Source organism: Festucalex cinctus, chromosome 5 (genome assembly GCF_051991245.1).
Source record: "Festucalex cinctus isolate MCC-2025b chromosome 5, RoL_Fcin_1.0, whole genome shotgun sequence".
Lineage (NCBI taxonomy): Eukaryota > Metazoa > Chordata > Actinopteri > Syngnathiformes > Syngnathidae > Festucalex > Festucalex cinctus.
The window spans coordinates 27,944,681-27,968,102 of record NC_135415.1 but is presented as its reverse complement, the minus strand read 5'-3'; the positions used below and the strand labels follow the sequence as shown (position 1 = coordinate 27,968,102).

The 23,422-nt window shown below is 39.5% G+C and overlaps 1 protein-coding gene across 3 annotated transcripts in view; it reads right to left on the bottom strand.

Moving 5' to 3' along the window:
• The window catches only part of LOC144018664 (breakpoint cluster region protein), a 33,691-nt gene that overhangs the window by 1,787 nt on the left and 8,482 nt on the right, over nt 1-23,422 (bottom strand). For 2 of the 3 annotated variants that reach the window (XM_077521094.1, XM_077521093.1), the window contains 20 exons: nt 16,129-16,298; nt 15,155-15,259; nt 14,810-14,995; nt 12,303-12,410; nt 12,030-12,090; nt 11,893-11,945; nt 11,658-11,798; nt 8,637-8,758; nt 8,310-8,475; nt 7,381-7,500; nt 7,130-7,205; nt 6,959-7,063; nt 6,788-6,862; nt 5,852-5,949; nt 5,592-5,723; nt 2,353-2,412; nt 2,112-2,221; nt 1,821-1,960; nt 724-858; nt 538-643 (listed from right to left, as the gene is read on the bottom strand). In XM_077521094.1, the coding sequence (XP_077377220.1) occupies nt 538-643; nt 724-858; nt 1,821-1,960; nt 2,112-2,221; nt 2,353-2,412; nt 5,592-5,723; nt 5,852-5,949; nt 6,788-6,862; nt 6,959-7,063; nt 7,130-7,205; nt 7,381-7,500; nt 8,310-8,475; nt 8,637-8,758; nt 11,658-11,798; nt 11,893-11,945; nt 12,030-12,090; nt 12,303-12,410; nt 14,810-14,995; nt 15,155-15,259; nt 16,129-16,298 (2,269 nt within the window). Of the gene's footprint in view, nt 1-531; nt 644-723; nt 859-1,804; nt 1,961-2,111; nt 2,222-2,352; nt 2,413-5,591; nt 5,724-5,851; nt 5,950-6,787; nt 6,863-6,958; nt 7,064-7,129; nt 7,206-7,380; nt 7,501-8,309; nt 8,476-8,636; nt 8,759-11,657; nt 11,799-11,892; nt 11,946-12,029; nt 12,091-12,302; nt 12,411-14,809; nt 14,996-15,154; nt 15,260-16,128; nt 16,299-23,422 lie in introns of those variants that run through there. The other variant, XM_077521095.1, reaches the window with a different exon arrangement.

Here is a 23,422-nt window from a genome sequence, read left to right as displayed (position 1 = left end):
CATGTAATTCAATGCAACTTGTACGGGTCATTATTTTACACACAACTTAAAGTTACAGTGTTTGTTTAATAATAATAATAATAATAATTATTATTATTATTATTATTTTTAATCATAGACCGACAAACATGTTAAATACGACACAAATTCAATTACTACACAAACAGTTCAACGTCATTAACTGCGCCACGCAATGCATTCTGGGAAGAATATATATGCAAAACAGGTCGATTTAACATGTCCAGAACTCAGTGTTGCCGAATTCCATTTGCATTTGTATTATTTTTTGAAACAATATGATTACAGCTGAGCGCCGTAATTTAGGGCAGTCACACAAATAACGAAAATCTGCATATAATTGACGCCAATCGTTTTTAAGTTATATGCCAAAGTTATTTTACCAATTTGTGGCCCACTTGGTAATATATTTACCTCCATGCGGCCCCTGAGCTAACATGAGTTTGACACCCCTGATCTAAAGATGTGGCATACAACATGGCATAAATGACACGCCATGTCACGGCAGGTGCATTTTACCTTTTCAGGTGGTCAAGCAGAAAGAGAAAGGTGACCAGATTGGGCTCTGGTAGTGACAGCAGCAGGTTGAGCATGCAGCTTTCCTTGGCCACGCTGTCAGAGAGCGCTGCACGGCGACACAATATTGCGGATTAGGGAAGGTGGCGTGAAAAAAAGGATCCGAATCAAGCTGAATTTGTGTCTGACCGACGCCTCCGGAAAAGTTGGGGTACAGCTCGTCAGTGAAAAGAGGCTCGGGCAGCTCGCGGAAATACAACTTGAGTGTACCGGCGATGGCGTTCACGTCCATGTCTCTCATCATCACGGACACATCCTTGTTGTCTGTCGGGAGGACAGCAAAAGATCTCGGACTTCAAAAGGGCTTTCTTTGACTACATCGAAGGGTATTATCAAGTTTATGTACACCAGGGGTGTCCAAACCACGGCCCGGGGGCCGTTTGCGGCCCGCCGTCCATTTTTCAGTGGCCCGCGACATATGCTAAAAATGGCATTTGACTCAGTTCAAATAAAATAAAAACAAAAATGTTTGGAGATGTTCAAAGTAAGAAGGGAGGGTGTCGAAAAACACAGGTGCTATTAAAGGTTATTTTAGTTAACTAAAGCTAACGAAAAAATAGAAATTCCAAAAACAATTTCGTTAACAAAATAAAATAAAAACGAAGATGCTTTTTAAAAAAAGAAAACTAATTAGAATTATAGCAAAAATGTCCTTTGTTTTAGTCTTTGGTAATTAATTTAATGCATGAGCCTTTGGGGATGATTTTAAATGTGATTTTTAGTAGATTTATTTTCATATAAACTGGAATGATGACGCCGCGACATGGTGTTTTTTTAAATATTGCGCACAAGTAATACACATGAAAAAAAACTAAAACTAACACTGAAACTAACTAACCTAAAACAGCATTTATTAAAGAACTAAAACTAATTAAAAAAATATATCAGAACCACCCTGAAAACTAATTAAAACTAACTACATTTGAAAAAACAAAATTCAAATCAAAATAAAAACTAAAATGAAAAATTGCAAAACTATAATAACCCTACTGCCATATTACAAATAAATTGCTTTATATACTGTAGCATTTTTCTAAATATGCAAAAGCACAAATAAATTATTTGTACAATTTTTAGGACTAAACACAATTTCTCTTCACAACATTATGTGGCCCTTGCGTCCTTCGGATTTTCTGGATGTGGCCCTCAAATGAAAAAGTTTGGACACCCGTGATGTACACCCACAAGAGGAAAACAGTAGTTTTCATACTTTATGTCAAACTCACTCAAGTCGAAGGCAGCCTTTAGAGCTTGGATGTCAGTTGCAACACCAGACACTCTGTAGATGCCCACTTCCTCCATCCCTCGTCGCTCTATCTCTTCAACACACTGTCTCACAATGAGGGGAACTTTGGAACGCTCCCGTCTGGTAAAACACGTTAAAACAAGGATTAAGTCAGCAAAGTCAAAAGACCTAAAACACAACATTGAGTATATAAACACAAGACAACAGAATTTGAATCGGCCTGTTGTTTTTTTTTTTTTTCCCACGTTTAGCGAACATATGATCAACTCACTTTGTTACAACATTAATTTTCACCCCGAACACGCCAGACTGTTTCCGTGACGGCATGCGCTTGAGACTGAACTCTCTGCTGGTGAACTTCATCGAAAGCTTGACCTCAACCTGAAAACACATGAGAGTGGACAAGAACGAGTAGCAATGAAACATTTGGTGGAGAAGAGTAATCTTCATCTTGCAGCTGTAAATATTATAATATTTCTCTTTTTGGTCACTTTTACAATGACATTACTCACCCCATTCATAGCAATGACTGTCCTCTGCCAGTCTTTGTTTTGCAAGTTCTGGGGATCCAGCTGCAAAAATATAACGCATAGAAATTGGCAAACCATATCAGCCCACTGAAAAACACTGAGCAAGTCCGGCATGGCAGATGTGTTTTTTTTTTTTTGTGATAAATGAAACAGCCAGTTAGTGCGTTAATTTTGAGTTAATTTCAAGTTACTTTAACGCCACTATTTTGTTTTTTTTACTTGGAAAGCCTGTACTGGGGGAATTTCAGTCGCAACACAGCAGGCACATAAATAAATTGAATAATACATATATTTGTGAAGACTGTTAAAGAGATACTTCACTTATTTAGCCCATTATAGCAATAAAAAGTTAATATTTTGTCTATAATTGGTTTGATACTTTCATTATTTTTCACTTACAATTAGTACCTTTAAAAACACATTTTGAAACTTGATGTCAACTGAAAATGACATCACAAGGGCTCAGGTAACCAATCACAGATCAGCTTGTGAATGACAACTTTTGAAGTCGAATTTTTAATCACCCCTAGTTTCTTAATAATATATTATTATTATTATTATTATTATTATTATAATAAATACTACTACTACTACTACTACTAATAATAATAATAATAATAATAAATAATAATTATTATTAATACTACTACTACTACTACTACTACTACTACTAATAATAATAATAATAATAATAATGATAATAATAATGATAATAATAATAATAAACAATTATCTAACAACCAAATCAAAATTTTACAAGGGTGAAATATGTGAAATATGTACCACTTAATAAAATAACTGTTGGAAAAAAAAATTAAATAACATCAACTTTGACACGCTAACATAGGGGTGGGCAAACTCAGTCCTCAAGGGCCGGAGTCCTGCAGGTTTTGGATGTTCCCCTTCTCCAACACAGCCGATATGTGATCAGCTCATCAGCAAGCTCTGCATAAACCTGATAACGATCCTGTTGATTGCAATCAGTTTGTGCTGGAAGAGGGAAACCTCCAAAACCTGCAGGACTTCGGCCCTCGAGGGCCGCGCTAACATCCTTATCAGGTCCACTGAGACGCTTTCTGTATGTTACCTTTGGTCTGAGCAGACTGCTACGCACTCTGTCCCAAAGACGGGCCCCTGTACTTGAGGATTTTCCGGGGGCCACGTCAACCTCTTCCTCCGACGCACTGATTGTCTGATACAAGCTTTCCTCATTGCAATGACACTCACTCATCCTTTCTGGCACGAGCCTTTCTAAAATGTCCCTTTAACTAACGAAGAGGAAGATGACAAGAAGCAACAAGGCCGCTCTCAAGACAAAGAGACACTAAAGAGAGTCCATCTTGCACCAAAGCATGTAGTCCACTGACCGCTTTTCATCTTGAAAATCCTCATCAACGAAGTCCTGGCAAATCCTTCCCAAACTTTCTGCATACATTGTCATAGTCAGAGTGTTTATTCCAGCGGGAGTCCGAGAAAGGAACAAAGAAAGCCACGTAGCCTGCTGACCACGCTGCCTTTGTGTTGTTCTACGTCCTCGTTGGATTTGAGAGATTAACTCCTGAGAATCCCCTCCTACCCTCATTATCGACGTGCTCACGCCTGCTGTTGCTTCTCCTCGTCACAAGTACTGACTGCCGTCTATTAGTACGAACGACTGGCAGAATCATACAGCTGTCAATAGTCTCTCCTATTTCATGAAAATCAAAAGCAGCATTGCTCTCACCTCCAGACATTCAAATAAGACAAACTGTACTTTTGATTGAATACTATAAATTCCATCCATCCAGCCATCCGTCCGTCCTCACCGAGATTATTTTAGTCAACTAAAACTAGCGAAAAAACTAAAATTCACAAAAACAAATTCGTTAACGAAATAAAATAAAACCGAAAATGCTTTTTTAAAAAAAAAACGAAAACTAACCGAAACTACATTTTATGTTTACAAAACTAACTGTTAACTAAAATGTTGTTTTAAGTAGATTTATTTTTATATTAACTGGAAAAATGATGTTTGGAAGTGTGTCACACAGAAGTGATGTCATCTACCAGCAGCCAATAGAAAAGCACCTTCAGATGACGTCGCTCCCATGGTGTTTTTTTTTTAAATATTGTGCACAAGTAATACACATTAAAAAAAACTAATTCTAAAACTAACTAAAACTAAACTAAAAGAAAGCCTTTATTAAGTAACTAAAACTAATAAAAACTAACAGAACCACCCTGAAAACTAATTAAAACTCACTAAATTTTAAAAACAATACTCAAAACGAAATCAACACTAACTAAAATGAAAAATTCCAAAACGCTAATAATAATAAAAAAGTGCTGGAGTCTTTGGGTGAGAGGCAGGGTATCATTGACAGTAAAGCACTAAATATTTACTCTACACTGGCCAAATGTTGAGTTCCATTTGGTAAATGGGTGTATTTTAGCTGGAAACGACAATGACGATTTTGTTTTTTTTCCTCCCTCAGAACTCTGAAGTCTTTGAACCCACCTCACCACCAGCAAGGAAATCCATTCATGCTTGATCAAAGAGTGCTTTGTGTCTTCCTCTCTCAGGCATACTTTGGATCGATGCCAAGAGCTACATTTGGTGAACCCAAAGTCTAATCCACCCTCTGTCACAACACTCTATCAGAGGTCAAGCTGAAGTGACCCACGAGCTAACGCACACCTCACTTCTTTTTGAAAAGCAAAACGATGAGCCAAAAAGGGGTCAGCAACGCAGACAAATCACTATAGTGATGTTATTGCAAAAAAATAAAGGGTCAGCAATGAATGTAATTTAGACAAGGCTCCTTAAACTGCACATTTGGGCGTCAGCATATATTTTCCCCTTCTTACTTTGTCGCTTGTTCAGAATTAATTAGGCAAAATAAAACGTTTTGGTTTGGCAGATTGTTTCATCTTATGACATGCAATTGGAAAGACTGGAAACCAGTGGAGACTGGCGTTTGTGGATCTCACTATGCTTCATCTATCATTCCTTCCTTTAGTCTTTCCTCTGGTCTCTTGAGATCTCACTAGTCTGTTGGAATTTCGATGTTTCTGGGGTTGGTGAAAGATTCTATAACTCTGGGTGGTAAGTAATGTTCCAAATATGTATATTAATTAATCTCGAGTTCAAATAGAATTGAATCAAATCAACAAAAGATAGAAATCGAATCGAATTTAACTCCTGTGAATTGAAATCAAATTGATTCAGGATTTTTTTTTACCTTTATCTGTCCTTTGACCATAATTTTGTCTGTCATCTCGCCATCTTCTTTGTTCTGCTTGGATCTGCTGCAAGACTTCTCATAGCAGAGTAGCCTCAGAGTCTGGGAGCCCTCCAGCTCGATCTCAAACTCCTTGCATGGAAACACGTGGAGATCCATATGTTACCACACATCCACATACAACACACATGGAATGCAACACACATGGTGCATGACAAACGAGCATGAAATGAAAATGCCTTCCTCTATAATGTTCTCACCTCGTTCCAGTTGGGCTCAGTAGAGTCTCTGTACACACGCGTTTTGGCTTTGTTGACAAAATAGCCAAAGGAATCCACCTCAAGAGAGCAGTAAAGGTCTGATGGGTACAAGAAGACAGAGTCGAATTAAAAAAAGAATCAATGATGCAACACAGTAGACCTACACTGCCTGTGATAATATTAGAATTCTACTGTTACCATTTCAAAAAACCACTCTTGGAGATAAAGAAGAAGCACACTAAAAAAAATGTTGTGCAATGCATTTATGTTGAAAATATTGAATAGATTAAATTTTAGTAATAAAGATATGCATTGCATTCATTGTGGAATTTGTCTGACATGAAAATTAATTTGTGCTAAACATAAGCGATTGTAGTAGGGCGGCATGACTCAGTGGTTGTCCCCTAAACCAGTGGTTGTGGGTTCGATCCGGAACCATGTTGAAGTGATGAAAATGATCTCAAACAAGATATTAACCCCCCCAGTTACTCCTGATGTTGCACCATCAGTAGGTGAATGTGAATTTAGTGAGAAGCAAACCTTAATAGGTGAAAGAGTGCTATACAAATTTTAAGACTATTTTAGAAAATGGAACCAAATAGTCTTCATTAACTGCAACATAATGAGGATAGGTAAATTAAATTTGACAGTGTCAGGTAAATTAAGAACGTTAGCTGACACTGACTCATTTAACGTTCTTCAAATTCAAATGAAATAGTTGTGTGGGACCAGTAGATGTTATCTTATTATTTAAATCCAATGTTGTGTTTCTTTGAGTGCAGTGTCCCTAACTAATCCCACTTGTTCCCTGCCCGTGCAGCTGTTCTTCCATCTGACACTCTTCGAGACACAGAAGAAATGAATTACAGGTCGTGAGGTCGTAACCCAACCGTAGATAGCACGATAAAGTCAAAAACAGGAGAATACGTCACTCACTTGAGGTTTGTTTGAGACCTGATGCTGAGTGTACAATGACATTCAAAAAGCCGTACAATCCTGGGGATTCGTCATCTAGGTTGGAAACAGAAGTCGAGTATACAGCTTCAGATAAACCTTATGAAATGCATGTTTAGTTGCTATAACTAATGAAACTATTTTCAACCTCACCCTCTTTGTTCATGGTCACTGGAATAGTGTGGACAGTTTGGAGTTTCACACACGAGTTAGTAAGCATCTGCAGCTCGAGAGATGTCAGAGAGAAACTCTTGAAACCTATAAGACAAAGTTCAGACACATTGACATCAGACACAAATATGTTGATGTAATAAGATAACTTACATTTCTTCTGCTGTTCACGAATGATCTCCCTCCATTCGGCACGTTCGTAGTCTGACGAGATCAGAAATGTGAAACCCTGAATGGCACAAAGGGGCTTTATGGTTTGAAGTGGTTACATACTGCAATGACAAGCTCTCAACATCAGAGGGCAGCACAAACCGATTAACAAGCAACACTTCATCATCTAAATCACAAAGGAAGACATTGTTCACAGTAAAACACGTGAAATGTAGAGTGCGAAGATTTTGGACCTTGCCATTCCTGTTAGCCACTCTGAAAGCCATGTTGGGTGACATGAGGAGAAGCAATGATTCCTGCTCTGATAACCTCTTCTTCAGCCGCTCTATCACTTTGGGTCCTTTGGTGGTTCTCTACAAATAAGAAGAAGCAGGGGTTCATGCTTTCGGGTTGACTTTACTGGTGTGTTATTCCTATTCATATCATCTAAAGAGCAATGCTTTAAGAATACTATGCATAAAAAACAACTCGATGTGGAAGGGATGTGAGAGCTCAGTGTTGTTCTCAATAGCACATTGGCTCATTCACTCCCAGCCATTTTCACTGAAGCAACCCCCTTCGTTGCCAGCTGTTTTACTGGATTTTGACTGATTTTGCAAGGCCCATAGATAGAGTATTATTGCGTTCTATTGCTATAAAACATGGAACCTACCAAAAGAAAGATTTGAGTCTCTTGTTTCATCAGGAAAGAAAAGTATATTTGTATTATGAGTATATCATTATTCAAAAACCTGTTGATAACACTGGGGGAAAAGAGCTTGTTGCAACATGGCCCTGGTTGATCTCTTATACTCTGCTGCCACCAGCTGGCCATGTTTGTACCATTGCTTTAAACTGACCTCTTGAGGTCAGAGGCTGTATCAATGCTCTACCATTAAAAAACAAAACAAAACAAAAAAACAAAACAAAAAAAACGTACAAATGTTTGTTTGTTTTTTAGACCATGGCAATATTTAAAATAGAACGTTTTTATACGTTTTTTGGGAGCAAATGAGTTAAAAGCAGACTGGCATCTCCTCAGCAAACATTCTCAATTTCTACATTTTGTTCAATGACTGCTCTTTGGGGATTTCCAATTGCTTTGCTCTGCGCCGGGTCTTCAACCTGTTACCTTCTGCTCGTTAAGAAAAGTCTTTGTCTTTCACTGGGAATCCTTCCTTACCTTTTCTCTTTGGAGCTCATTCTTAATCTGGGACAGTTTGATCTTCATGGCATCAATTTCCTCATCCTGGACCAAAGGGATAGGGGTCGACTCGCAGTCCTCAATGGTCTGAAACGTCAGGTCGGCTAGAGGAATGTACCACTTGCAGTCATACTGCTGTGCTTTCCTGTTAATGAACAGGATGCAAATGCACTATATACACTTTGTTTATGTTTTATCAGGTTTTTGCAGCTTCAACCTGAACATGGACTTTTCATTTCGGAAAGTAATACATTAACCACTGGAATATTCACGTTACAGGCAAGGTATTGATTCGGACTCACTCACCCTGCAGCCTGTTTCTTCAGCTTGGTACAGAGCAGCAGGTCAGTGAAGAGGAAGACATGACGGAGTTTCCTGGAACCTTCAACCAGCTCCACCATGAAGCGGTCCCTCAGAAGCTGACGATTCTGTCAACAAGAAGCTACAGTTACAGAAGCTACACAAGTTACCGATATTGCAGTGGGACTTCAAAATCTAATGAATACATTCACATCCGTCTGCAAATACTAGAACAAGTTGAAATAAAGTTGATGTATTACATTTCAGATTACACGAGAGCTGCTCTCAGATAGCTGCTCACAAATTTAAGAGGCAAAAGTGTCTACATGTTTAATTTTAGAAGACCTTCATACAGTATGTTTCATTTAGTGCAACATTATCCATGCTGATATTTTTTTTTATTTCTTATTTTTTAATGCATACTCTCGGCTTCATACTTCAAACAATATTCGTGTAGCATTTTGATCGGATTTTAACATTGCAATTTCTTGTACAATCCCCTCTAAAAAGAATTTCGCAACAGGACGTCAGACAACCAAACTTTTTTAATTTATACCAAAAACTAGGGATGGGCGAGTACCGATACCAGCCTGATTATCGGTCGATACTCTTGACGGTGGCTGATACCAGTATCGGCCTCCCTTTTGTTTGTTTTTTCAATCAAGAACTGGAAATTAGTAGTTAAAGGAATAGAAAAATTGCCATTAATTTCAATTACATTTTTAAAGGAAAAATACTATGGTGAAAATAAAATATATAGATCTTTCTTTAAAATTATCTCTCATTTTGGGGGGGGATTTTATGTAGTAGTGGTATCGTATCGGTAACTACTCAAGAGTTGAGTATCAGTATCGGTTTGAAGAAAAGTGGTATCAAATATCCCTACCAAAAACAGCACTACAGCATATGGTTGAGACAAGTACATGTATACAAATTCATGTCACAACTAAATCACTACTTTATTAAACACAAAAAAACATTGTTGGCTCTGGTGCGGCACTGAATCTTAAAATTCGAGCCTATACTACTTTCATTTGAGACGTTGAGGCTGCTAGCTCTCAGCACTTTGACCTCTGGGTGGAGGTTGTTTACATTGTGACACTGCCCATGTGAGACTTTGTTGCCAAACACTAAAAGCAGTACGGGGGGAAAAAAAAGAAGGAAATCCATGCAGGATGAGAGGCACTCTATGTCTGGCTCTGTCCTGGTTTCAAAACGTGGAGGGATTACATCCACTTATTGCTTTGATGACACAAAAGGGATTGCAACTGCTCAATAATCCAATGGAAAAAACAGCGGTTAGTGCACCCTTTCTTTTTTTTTTTAATCATTGGCCACAATGACATTGAGTGTTGACTACTATTAAACGTGGACTTTATACTCTGCTCATTCCCCCGCATCAAGAGAGTTCTAAGAGTTCTAAGAGAGGACATTGCGCTGCCCTTCCAGGTTAATTCTGGGACACAAACGTGAGCTGGGAAGGATGGGAGGGAGCTCTAAGCTAATCAACAGGCCTTCCTCATTTGCAACACAGAGACCCTCACCTCTTGTGCACTGGTTAGTCACAAGCTTCCTTTTGCTCTACTTCCTTTACAGACTGAGATGAGTCAGTAGCCAACTTTTACTAACTTCCCAACACCTTAACGCTTTGCCCTGTTACTGTCAACATCCACAATAGAGGGGAAATATGGAAGATGTAATCTGGAATTCTGTGAAGTCATTTTACCCGAATCCTGTATATATAAACAAGCTACGGACTCAACATTTAACGTAATCATGCTTACATTTGACAGAGACCAAGATTGATTCGCACAAGGAGAGCACAGACAAGGCTGAAGGAAAGTCAGCTAAGTAAAAAATAATAATAATAATAATGGAGTGGGTGTCAGGAGTAGCTGTTTGTACCAGCAGATTATATTCCACCCAGTGAATTAGGAAAATTAGCAAACTGTTTGAACAAGCTGTATTTATTATTTTTCTACAATATTGACCATAGCAACCTGAAATAAATACAGCCAATTGAATCTGCGGCTACACCTGCTGAACACTTTATTAGATACATGTAACTGCTACATAATTAAAACTGTCTTCTTAAAGGGCTAGACACAGACACAGGTCTAAACTGAGATTAGAACCAAAAACATCTGATTTTAATGTATTTGATTAACTCATTTACTCCCAATAACGTATAAATACAGTTTTTTTTTAAATGTTCTAAGTGTCCCAAAGACGTATTTATACGTTTTTTTTTTTTTTTTTTTTTTTTTTTTTTTTTTTTTTAATGCTAGAGCATACAGAAGGCTTTGATGCAGCCTCTCAACTGCAAAGAACGGTTGCAGAAATGGTAGTTATTACACAAACGGCCAGCAGGTGGCAGCAGAGCAAAGGAGATCAACCAGGGCCATGTAGAAAAAAAGCTCAATTACTTACAATTTTAAATAGATTTGTGAAAACTGATGAAACTTAGCTCTCTTCTAATGCTAATTGCTGTAAAACGGAAACAGATAGAAACATACTTTTTTTCCTGATGAAAGAAGAGACTTTAATCTTTCTTTTGGTAGGTTACATGCTTTTTTAGCAATTGAACACAATATTCTGTGGGCCTTGCAAAATCAGTCAAAATTCAGTAAAACAGCCGAGAACGAACGGGACTGCTTATGTGAAAATGGCTGGGAGTGAATGAGTTAATATTGAAATTTGCTTTAATATTGCTGAGCATCGACATTGCTAATGTAGTATGTAAAGACTTTAGCGTGACTATTTTGCAGCAAAATAAGGTAACCTAATTATTAGAAACACCTCAGATTACATTATTATTATTATTTCATTACATTATGCTGTACCTTACTTTCATTTTAGCCAGTGGCTGTATAATATATAGACCACTTACAGTAGACTATATGCCTGTCATTTCTTTCACATATATACTGTGAAGTACTTGGTTTTAATGGACTGTTCAGGAAAACTACATATAGCATGTACATATTTTGCATATTATTCATTTGTTTCTTGGATGATAAAACTCACCTCTCCCTTCTTTACTGTCATTGACTGTCTGCGAGGGGTGATTTCTTCATTAATGCTGGACAAAAAGTTCTGTGAGATGCGCAGGGCATCCTGCAGCAGTGGGTAGTCAGGGTGGCTGGAGGGGGTGTGCTTCAGTAAGTCCTAAAACAAAACAAAGACAATTTTAGTTCCACACTCCATGCCCACGGCCAAGTAAAATGAGGCTCTGCACTCCCCACTGCACAGGTTGACTTACATGCAGAACGAGAGTGCTGCGTGTCACCCGGTCGACGGGCTTGTAGAGAAGAGCTGTTCGAGATGGAGTCAGCTTAAAAGCGGTCATGACTCAAGCAACAATACTGAATGATGTGAGTCGTTTCACTCAATACTCACTTTCCAAGGATTTCTTAGCTGACTGGTCTTTGTTGTCCTTTGTGCCTTTGACCTTGAGGTTCTGTCAGAAAGACAAAATTACACAATCAACTAAGAGCAGGTGCCCGACAGCATTGTGCAATTAAAACAATCAGCGCCACTACAAAAAGCTTTGTGGCTCTTGACACTGTGAGAACCACTAAAAACTGCTCTGTCATCACTTATCCCGGGCAGCTGCACCACATCAAACGGTCAACTGCTGCAGTTCCTGCTGTGTGCAGTGTTATTACATACCTCAGATATCTGTGCAAACTGTGTGTTTGCCTGGCAGCATTTGTCCGCTGTCGCCACAGCAACCTTATAGTTGTCCACAAAAGCCCGGTACACTCCGAGCTGGCTGGCCTGAAGGACATGAGGAGAATCCGAATTAGAATCCTTCTATTGCCTGGCAAAAAAAAATTAAAAAATTCTACCTGGTTTTAATAAGCAAATGCTACATAATTACTCTAGAGATTGATGTAGTCAGCAGCTTCTAATTGAAAGCATCATCTTGCAGGAACATATGGTCGAAATAAATTTTTTTGATGATGGTGATCGGAGGTCACTGATCAAAACAAGATAGTGTGTTCAATAGGGTATCAATACCTGGGTATACAAAAAACAAACAGGTGATGATAAGGTAAAATGATAAATATTGGAGCATCAGTCAAGTCCCAGCTGACCCTGTTCCAGAGTGACAGGCAGTCAGAGCTATGACACAAATGTTGTCCATAGCCAAAAAAAAATAAAAAATACCATGTCCTGAAGTCGAAAGAAACCACAGCTGTACTAAATACTAAGAAAGATCAAGGGAATTGGCATCAGTTAATGACAGAAACATTGTCAGAGCCTTTAAAGGAAAACAACTGTGAGTGACATCGGGGTCCTTGAATGCTTTTGAAGGCACAGTATTTTTAATTTAAAAAAAAGAGAGAGAGCGAGAGAGAGAGAGAGAGAGACTTTCCACCGTCGTCTGCCAGTCATTGTTATTCAATTTTGAAAAAAGCAAATAAATTTGGGAATAAATTAAAATGCAAGCTAACTACAAATTTCTGAATGTTGGCTTGTATAAATTTGCTTCAAGAGAATGAGAGAGACTTCTGATGAAAGAAGAAGCAACTAAATTGCTTTAATTTCACACTTCGTACGAAGTACAACCATTCCATTTTCTATACCGCTTTTCCTCATGAGGGTCATGAGGCTGGAGCCCAAGTCAGCTGATTGCACACTCTAAAAACAGTTGAGTCAAAAGTAATCCAATTATGGATAAAAAATGGACCGATCCACTTTATGGGTCAATTTGACCCAACTTTGTGGGTTGTTTTATACAAAATGACCCATTTCTTGACTTAAAGTTGGGTCAAATAGAGGACCACTCAATTTTTGACCCATAGTTGGGTTATTTTTTACCCGTTTTTAGAGAGCAGGCGAGATGAAGTCTACACTTTGGTCTCGTCTCTAACCAATCACGGGCCACGTGCAAAAAAAAAAAAACATTCCCACTCACATACATCCCTAAGGGCAAGCTGGAGTCCTCAATGGCAAGTTTTTCGAATGTGTGAGGAAGCCGGAGTACCCACAGAAAAACAGACGGAAGCACAGGGATGCAAACTGCACACGTGGAAGTCCACAGCTTGTATTCATAACCCACAACCTCAGAACTACGGCGACCCATCCTGCTTTGAACATATTGACAAAATGTGTCCTTGCATTTAAACAATCCCAGGAGCACAAAAGCAAATAGCACAAACTGCAGCGGATGGCAACTTGGCTGCGTTCCTCAAGGGCACCACAGTCGTGGGAGTGAACCAGGATAAGCGCGGTGGCGGCAGAGCTGGACATAAAAGGGAACACACTCATTCCCCGCCTTGTTTCAACCCACACTGTCTAGAAATTTCATTGAGCAAATATGTTTGTTTGTTTTTCCAAGCCAAGTGATACTGTTAACCACCACCTTAAATTAAACCAAATATGAAAGAACATTTAATTTACCCAACTGAAATAATCTTTATCTACTGTTAATATGGGGGTATTGCATTCGTTCTTAGTCTTGTTAAGATACTTTATGGATGATCTATAGTGTGTGAATTGACTTCTTGTCAAACAGTGTCATAAAACTAAACTTGTCTTCCTTCTCTGGTAATTTGCTGTGTCACAACATGCCAAGATGTAACTTGATTTGGCATAACAGAAGAGAAAGCACAGCAAGTGAGGGCAACCCAGTGATTCGTCACGTGTCTATATATAAACCATGCATGAATGTGGTTTTAATCTTGCGCAAACGCTAAACAAGCTCTTTTTTCCAGCAACCTCCTATAGAATCCTTTGTTCTCCTTTACTGTGCGTCATATACGGTGAGACGACACTTTTATGGGGCTAAGCGATGACTCCAGGCAGTCTACTCACGTGCATTTCAAAACATACGCGGCCTTATTCCATGGAAGGTCTCAGTTTTGTTGAGCCAACAAGGAATGTCATTAGATTGCCACTGCCATGGTTTCATTCAGAGAAATGTGTCAAATTAACCCATTTTATTCTTGACAGGCTCAGTTGCTGGTTGACAGCTGTACTGTATGTTACATCATAAAAAGTGGAAAAACAGGTTTTGGCTAATGTGCCAGAACATGTTTTTACTTGACTGTTTTCCTGATGCATAAAATGATTCAATGACAGATTACTCATGATTCTCTTTTAAACGTAAACTGACAGTCGAGTATTCAGGGCATTAGGAGAAGTTCGCAAATTTTAAAATGACATCATACCAGTCTCTGGAAGAGGTCCCCCACACACTGCTGGTAACTCCAGTCCTGAACACGAGGAAGCAGAGCATCGTAGAAGTCTTTATGGATCTCATGGAGCTCTGGCACTTTGAAGAAAATGGTCTCGATCTGCTGGATGGTCAGCATTGGTTGGGATGTCGTGGCTGCTGCCCTTAGAGGCTTCATGGGCTTTAACAGAACAACCATGAGGAGATAGTTTCAAATTCAAATCACTTGTCATTCAGAAACTGCCAAATCTTTGTTACCAAAAGGATCTGCTAAAAGTAAATAAAGATTGTACATGTACCAGCACAGTATGAGGAAAATGTGTGTGTGTGTTGCACATACAATCAAAAGTGCTTCTAGGTGGCTGAGATAGGACTCCTCACTGGCCAGGATTCCGGACAGAACCCACTTCCTCATCTCCACCTCTTTTTCCTGATCCAGCTCAACCTGACACCAACATGGACATGACCAAGAGAAAACATTGGAACACCGCAGTCTCCTGTTGACGGATGTGTCAAGTCTCATCAACTGACCGCACACGTGTGGCAACAAATATTGTTGTAAGATTAAGGACAAAGCATATTTTATTACACTCTGTAGGAGTTTTACATTCCACAGGGGCTCAGTCAGACATCCGCGCTATCTTCGAGAAGATAAATGCGTTTCAACACCAGGGCTTATTATTTCAACAGGTCAAATACATCAGTCATCTCGGTGCAAGCTATCATGGTGGTGCTACAATCTCAGCCGTTACAATTCCTTCATCAGTGTTGAAGACCACCAAGAAGATAATAACACACATACGAGACGAAGACAGAACCAAGAAGTCGACCGGGGTCTCATAACATGTGTTTGCTGTGTGTTCAATGCCCTGTATTATATTGAGATTCATTGTCATCTATAGGGATAGCATGTTGAAGACTGTATCTGCTCAAGTGCACCTTACAAAGAAAAATGATCTAATATCCCTGTCACAACTGATTAGTCAGACGAAGACTACCAAATATAAAGCCAATTACGAAATCAAGATGGGAAGGGTCCCAGGCAGTCCCAGGTTCTAAGCTCCGAGTGAACAATGGGTGGGTTTGCATCAGAGACTAAAAATGTCATCTGGAATAAAAATTGTGCCAAACAAATGATGCGAGTAGCCTGCAATGACAACCCCTGATTGGACAAACTGAAACTCGCAACACATACGGTACAGTATCCTCATCAATCAATTTTCTATAATGCTTGTCCTGTCAGGAGTCTAGGTTTGAATACGAGTGCGGACACTTTGGCTGGCGACCAGTCCATTGTGCAAGCAGTCAGCTTACCGACAGCGTCGATTCCAAGGAACCAGATGATTGCGTGTCTCGGCTGCATCGACTTTTGGAGCGAAGCTGTGGCGATGAGGACGGAGAGCCGGTGAGGGACAGAGCATCGGGACAAGATTGCTCTTCTGAGTGTTCCATTTCATAATTAAATGATGGAGGGGCCTCATTGTCTGTCAGAAATAAAAACAAACAAACAAACAAACGTAAGCCATGTAGCAATAACAGCAACAATGACATGTTTTAAAAAGTACCGGAAAAGATATTAAGAAAATTGCCTTGGTATGTCTGCCCTTCGGTATAATTGTTCATTTTAATGTTAATATTTATATTATATAAGTAGACACAAGCCGTAATGTAACACTGGTCAATGTGAATGTTTTGTGTCTAGGCTGATTTTATAGCTGGTAAAATTGCTTCACCAACATATCCAGAGAAAAAACACAGTAACTATCCAAAATAGCCAAATCATGTCTCATTATAATGTAAATTATTAAACTGTACTCCAAAAGAAGCAGCATATCACCTCTTTAGACCTTCACAACCCCGTGCCCTGCACAAATCTACCCAAAACCTGTGCCAGGCAATTAAAGCTTGTGCCAGGTGAGTGGATAAACAGACAATACACAAAGGTCTTATTTGCCTTGGATTGCAGTACTTCATCAGATCAAGGGCCACCAAATACAAAATTTGCATACAACATATTGTTGCTATGGTCCCTCAGTATACTTTACTGTAGAAATAGAGAAACAGTCACGCAGGAAAATCCCAAATCCCAACGTTAATGTACCCTAGGATTTGAAGATCAACGGGTATTGCAGCCTGTAATCACTACCACCCGTCCTTGAGTCACCAAGTCACCATCACTTATCTGAATTATCAGCATTATTTATGTCTTATGTCTGAGAGAGGGGGGGAAAAAAATCACAGCATGCATCCAGCAAAAGTAGTGGCAGGCTTGTAAAGAGAAGCTAATAAAAAGCTTGAAAACAGGAAAGAGAGGATTCCGGAAATCGAGGTAGGACAAAGTGTAGTCACCCGGGAGAGGCCAGGGAAACCGAACACATTTAACACAGTGACATCTCCAGAGACCTTGAGACAAAAGACTCCAACAAACAGCGGGAACCCAATAGAGAGGGAGAGAGATGTATTGACTGTGTGAGGAAGAAATGAGTACCGGCCAAGCCGCTAGCTTTAGTACACAGGGGAAGTCCTGTGTGAAAGGCCACTCTGTGTTCCAGCGAGATTATACATCAGCTCTGCCAATGGATGAATAACACAGCAGCCTCAGAGCCAAAAACGATCTCCTCCTATCTCTTATACATACCACACTAAGCACGAGGGGATATTCAATCATCCCCAAACAGAGTACTTTGAGGCTGATTTTCAAAACTTCAGAATCACTCGAATGTGAGAATAGGGGCACATCAAATAAATATATTTTTATTTGCAGTCATGATAACAAGAATTGCTACTGAGGAAGTGTCCAGGCAGCTCTGTCCGGGAAATTCAGCCATTCATCTTCAACATCAAAGCGGAAACAGGCCTTCTGCTCAAGGGCATCTTTTCATAAACACGTTCCACTCCCACCTACGGAGTAGCACGTATCGCATAGGTATAATGTACAATATTTACAGTACAGCTAACTGTGATTAAAAAAAAAAAGCTACCCGGTATGTTAAGCCAATCCCTTGCATGATTACTTGAGAAATGTGTTTCAATAATTTCATCCACAGAGTAGTCCAAAACACAGAAATGTAATTGTTTAGTGTCGGAAATTACCCACAGCATCAGTTCAGTTTTGTTTTCCGTAATACATTTCTCACTGCCATCATTTTTTCTATTATAAGTCACTTATCTGTTCTCCTTTTGTGAACTTTTCCAAAGGAGGAAAAACTCTTTTATTGCTTAACGTAGATACTTACTCATCCCTGAGGAATTTTGTTTACAATCTGTAAAAAGTCTTGACTACCATTACATATTTCAATGTTGATTGATGTGTAGATACCACAGCGAAGATATTACAGTTTTCACTCCCCTGCTATAAAAACAAATGCTTTTGCTGTTTTTATCTTGAAGGGTTCCAATGAGACCAGAACAGCAAAATCAACATACACTCTGAGAACCTATGTTGGTCTGTACTTTTTTTTTTTCCCCACAAACCATCCTGAAGCTGGACAGACATGTCCATGTCATCCCCGTCTCTTCCTACAGAAGCTCATAATGGTTTCAACCGTGCAATAAAACTGTAATAAATACTCTGTAATGACCTTACATAAGCGCTGAGCCCACCAGCTGTGGATCACAGCGAAGCTGTATTTGCTTCGGGCTTTGCCTGAACTCTGTAATTTTGTGTTTTTCAAGAATTTCATTGGCCGGCAATTTGGTTGAAATTATTCCTGGCCTTTCTGTGCTAAATACACAGACTTTGCTGTTTTTCCTTCACTTCCACCTTAAGTAGGCTACGAATAATACACCAAGGCAAAAAAACAGTGACTCAAGTTTCCACTCCCCCGTCTGGATATTGATCAGTCATGAGAAAACAGGGTTGTTTGCTTTATTTTGTGAAAAAGAGAAATGAACGGTGGAATTTTGGGTTATGCTATTGATGACAAAGCAAAGACATAGTCAAATCCCTAATCCTAATCCACGGAGATAAACTATGGTAGCGGCCAGCGACAGATGTACAACTGAGACTGTTACAAAACCAGAGATTAGGTCTCACACAGATAATCATTGGGTCTTATTTTGCCATGCCAACATCATCCTACAGCATTTAGATCCAAAGTGAACATTAGTGCTGATAAATATACAGATAATGCAGGCATCATACTACATACACATTGTTGAGCTAAACCTAAGTAAAAACATCATAATCAGCTATTTTGGATGAAAGCAAAATACATAAAATAGGACTCAACCAGTATGAAACTCAGCAATGAGGTTCATTGATTCAGTTTAGCAGCGAGAATATTGGCCTCCATAAACCCAGCACCAGGACACTGCACTGACAATTAATTGATCAGTGTGTTTATACCTCAGGCAGGGGCTTCTCTTGCATGCATTCAAAAATAAACATTAACTAGACAACATATCGATGGATTCAGCTAAGAACGTACGTACATTTGAATTTTGCGCAGAATTAAAAGAAATTTTAAAAAATTGAAGAAAAAGAATGACAGATGTTATGATTTTGTGTAAAGATCGTTATGATGAGAAAGGTTAAAACTCTGGAAAAAGTCATGTGTGGGTGTGTGATGTTAAAAGCTCAACAACACATTAAGGTCTGAGCTAATGGAGGCGCCACTGCACTTTGTGATCACTCGGAAATCTGTAGCGACTAGAAGAGCAAATGCACAAGCGGGGAAGTGAAGGCACGGAATACAAACGGTATTCTTTGTACTGTAGCTTTACCCACTTCATGGCACGTCCAATCCAAGTGAAGAAAAAGACATATTAAAAAGATCGATTTATGGTTTTATGAATTGTTATCAGGCTATGAAAAGGAAAATCGATTCAAAATGAGTAGCGGTAATCATATTTTCAGCCTTAACTGTGGGTGAGATTATCTCAGGTCATTTTTAGGACACAAGGCTCCACACACAATCATTACTCAAAAGCATTAGTGATCGACCGCTATGTTTTTTTTTCCAAGGCCGATATGACACAGATTATCCGTAATCAAGGAGACCATATAACCGATATTCAAAGTCATCACCATTTTTTTTAGAAGGTAAAAGATTTCAACAAATTCATAAATGAAAAGTTCCCTGTATCTCTGTGAGTGACAAATGCATACAAATGTACCGGTAGCTAATTTGGGGATTTCGTCAGGGTTTGTAAAAGGTATCAAAAGATCTTCACAGACAGTGAAAAATTGTCTGAATATGTTTCAAATGTCTTTGCGACAAGTAAAAACTGTCTGTGAACATCTTACAAATCCTAATGAAAACTCTAAATTCGTGGAAATAGTCGTTTTACGCTCCAGCTCGCTCCTGATCCAAATGAGGAGAGACAGTATCGGAAATGAATTGATGGATTGCTAAAAATTCTAAAGAATTTGTGGAATTTGAGCATTACTGATGCCTTGGATGACTGGTTAGCACGTCTGCCTCCCTGTGCTGGGGGTCAGAACATTGTTAAAAATAAAGATAGAGATACCATTTCGGCCCAAGTTGAGAGCTCACTAATAAACACAAATTTGATCCAAATAAAGCGTGATTAGAAAACAAAATTTCCGTGGTGGAAATAGCAGAGAATTGACTATGAATCCAAAGCATCCCCTGATCATGTGATACAATTACTTGACACTAGTGACAGGGCGGACACAGTCTGAGAAGACATTCGAGATCAACTGTTTTACAAGCTGCGCAAGGCATGCCAAGAGAGTAGTAAAATGGAATCTGACAGAAACTAATTGGAAGGTGCTTGTAACGTCATGTGGCTGGATCTGTAAATGCAATAGTCCCCTTTATGCTGTGGCAAACTGTTAAAATAATAGCCAAAACATCAGTCTGAGGCCTTAAAGCCACATGGCCTGTGGAGGCAAGCTAGGGCCACCCGCACATGCCTCTCATCTGCTGTTATAGGCCTGCCTAAAATTAGTGCCAGTCAGTCAGCGAACAGTATCGGTTAGAAGTAGGCCGCCCAGCCCAGCGCACCTACTAATCAGTATATAGAAATAGCTCAGAGTGGTGAGACCACTGCCTGTAATGTGCTTCATAGGAGAAATAATCAAAACCTGGAAGTTCCAATCTGTAAAAAGGAGGTCTACTAAGTATGACAAGAGGGTTAATGTGACATTAACTAGACAACATTAGAGATGTGGAGTTGATTTTGAAAAGAAAACAAATCTAGTGAAATACAGTCTTCCTTTTAATTGTTCGCTCATTTTCTTCATCCATGACGGACGCTGGTGAGGAGCATATCGTAGCTGACATTGAGTGAGAGGTGGAAAAAAAATTAAATTGAACTGAATTCTTGTGAATCGAAATCGAATCGATACCCAGCCCTAATTAAATAAGACGATAATTAACATTATCATTATCAAACAATCCTACTATTTAATACAAAATTGTCATAGTTGGCTCACGGCAATGGAATCACAAAAGTAGATATAACAGTGTTTTTAGCAACATAACATACTTTCAGGTCAGGGGGGTAAGATCAGGGGATTTAATTGTCAACTGAGGGCTTGGTATGTTCTTCACAAGACTCTTTTGTGATTGAGTGCTATATAAATAAACTGGACTATTCCATCTGACTTACTGCTCATTTTTTGCTAGTTCCCACTATAGTTAAGTTTGTTAGCTGTGAACAATTAGAGTTTCCCTTTTGCTTGTTTCTCAGGCATGCGTTTCCCCATTGCCTCACAGCCTCACATTTGCCTAAAACAAACTCTGTTGACTAGTAAAGCAACAAGCTTCACAGGTCAGGCTGTCGTGAGAGAGGTGAACTCATAGCACACTTAACATTTCATTATCCGTTCCCCGACCCCCCAACACACCCTGGAAGCAGCTGAGACATTCCATTAGCACTTGCCTGCCAGCCCGCAGCACAGAGGGCCCTTTGAGTGTGACCAAGGAGGGGAGCTGAGACGGCAGGACGAGAAACGCTGAGGCTGAGCACGAGGGACGACCACTGAGCCAGGGGACACAGGTCCACACGCTCATAAACATGCCAAAGATTTTTTTCCAATTATCTATGGCGTAAGTGTTTGAGTAAACAAGCTAACTGGGGGAGCTAGCGAGCATTGAGCACCACCTGGCTTAGTTTTTTTTTTCTGCAGTTTTTTTTTTTTTTTTTCAGATGAAGCAACACAAGGTGCCCATTCATATACTTTTGCTGTGAGAGCAGCTGGCAATGCCAGACCTGCTGTCATGATTGCCTGCCAGCTTTTGACTACTGTGCACTGTACTCTGCACAGAGGAACAGGTGTATCGTACTTACACACAGAAGCAGGACTGCCTTAACGTGACTGCTAATGACAGCACTTCCTCCGGTGGGCCAGCGTTTACCCGAGGAAAGGGAGCGGCTGCATTCTTCAACTTCCATGACTACTACTACACTTAAGATGCATGTGTCCTGGTACAATGATGGGTCTGTCTGGATTACTTTATGGGACCTCAAATATGAATGATTCTGTTATTGACTGAAAATAAGGACTTAGTCTAAAACCAGCTGATGGTATTGCTGGAGGGGGCCACATAGGACCACACACTTCCTAACCAGAAGTATGACAAAAATGCTAGGGTGTACCCCGCCTATTGCCCAAAGCCAGCTGAGATAGGCTCCAGCACCCCCCGCGACCCTTGTGAGGAATAAGCGGTCAAGAAAATGGATGGATGGATTTCAAATTTGCAAAACAAAAAATAAAAAATTCAATGTATTAGGCGTACTCATGTAGTATAGGGCAGTATATGAGCCAAAGTAAATGCAACTAAGAAATGTCCAGCATCTAGTGGCTAAAAGTGATATTACAACTTAAAACTAAAGTCAACACAAAAAAAAAAAAAAAGCGTAACAACTTAAACGGCTTAATTCAATGACTAACAGGACCTTGTAATCAGCTGAGTGACTTGGCCCAAGTGTCCAGTGCATGAGCGAAGCACAGAATAAAGACAAGGGAATCCCCAATGCTCGTCATCCCACATCATTTGGAAACAATCCGTTGTAAATTCCTACATTGACAGGAGCTTCTTTGATGCAAACTGAGGCCAAACGTCTGCCCTTGGTCTGCTACTCTACTATAACAGATGCACAAGTCCATGATAATGATCTCCCTTGTAATTTTAGGTATGCAAACACATGGAACTGGAACTGGCACACATCATTTAGTTTCCTCAGTGTATGACTCAGTAATTTATGTTTGTAATGTGCAACCACCTGACCTATGTTAAGACTTCCGCCAAGGTTGACCTGTTGACTGAAGATTAAAAATAAATAAATAAAATACCATGTATTTGTTGATTCTACTACAAACTATTGCAATTCACAAAAACGAGACATCTACTGCTGGCATTGAAAGAACTTGTGAAGTTCTGCATGAAGGAGTGATCTCTGTGACTTTAAATGAGACACAGGGTACACCATCCCTGGACTGGTGACCAGTTGTAGGCAAACACACCTATGGAGGTTTTTGTTTTGTTGTCGGTCCGGATAGAGGGAACGCCCACTTTTCATGTGGATAGAGACTGAGCTCTGCTGGGAGCGGGTAGTAACTGACACACCCACTAAAATGTTTTACATATAGCAAGATGCCAGAAGATGGCGGCAAAGCACGAGCAGAGTCTAAATG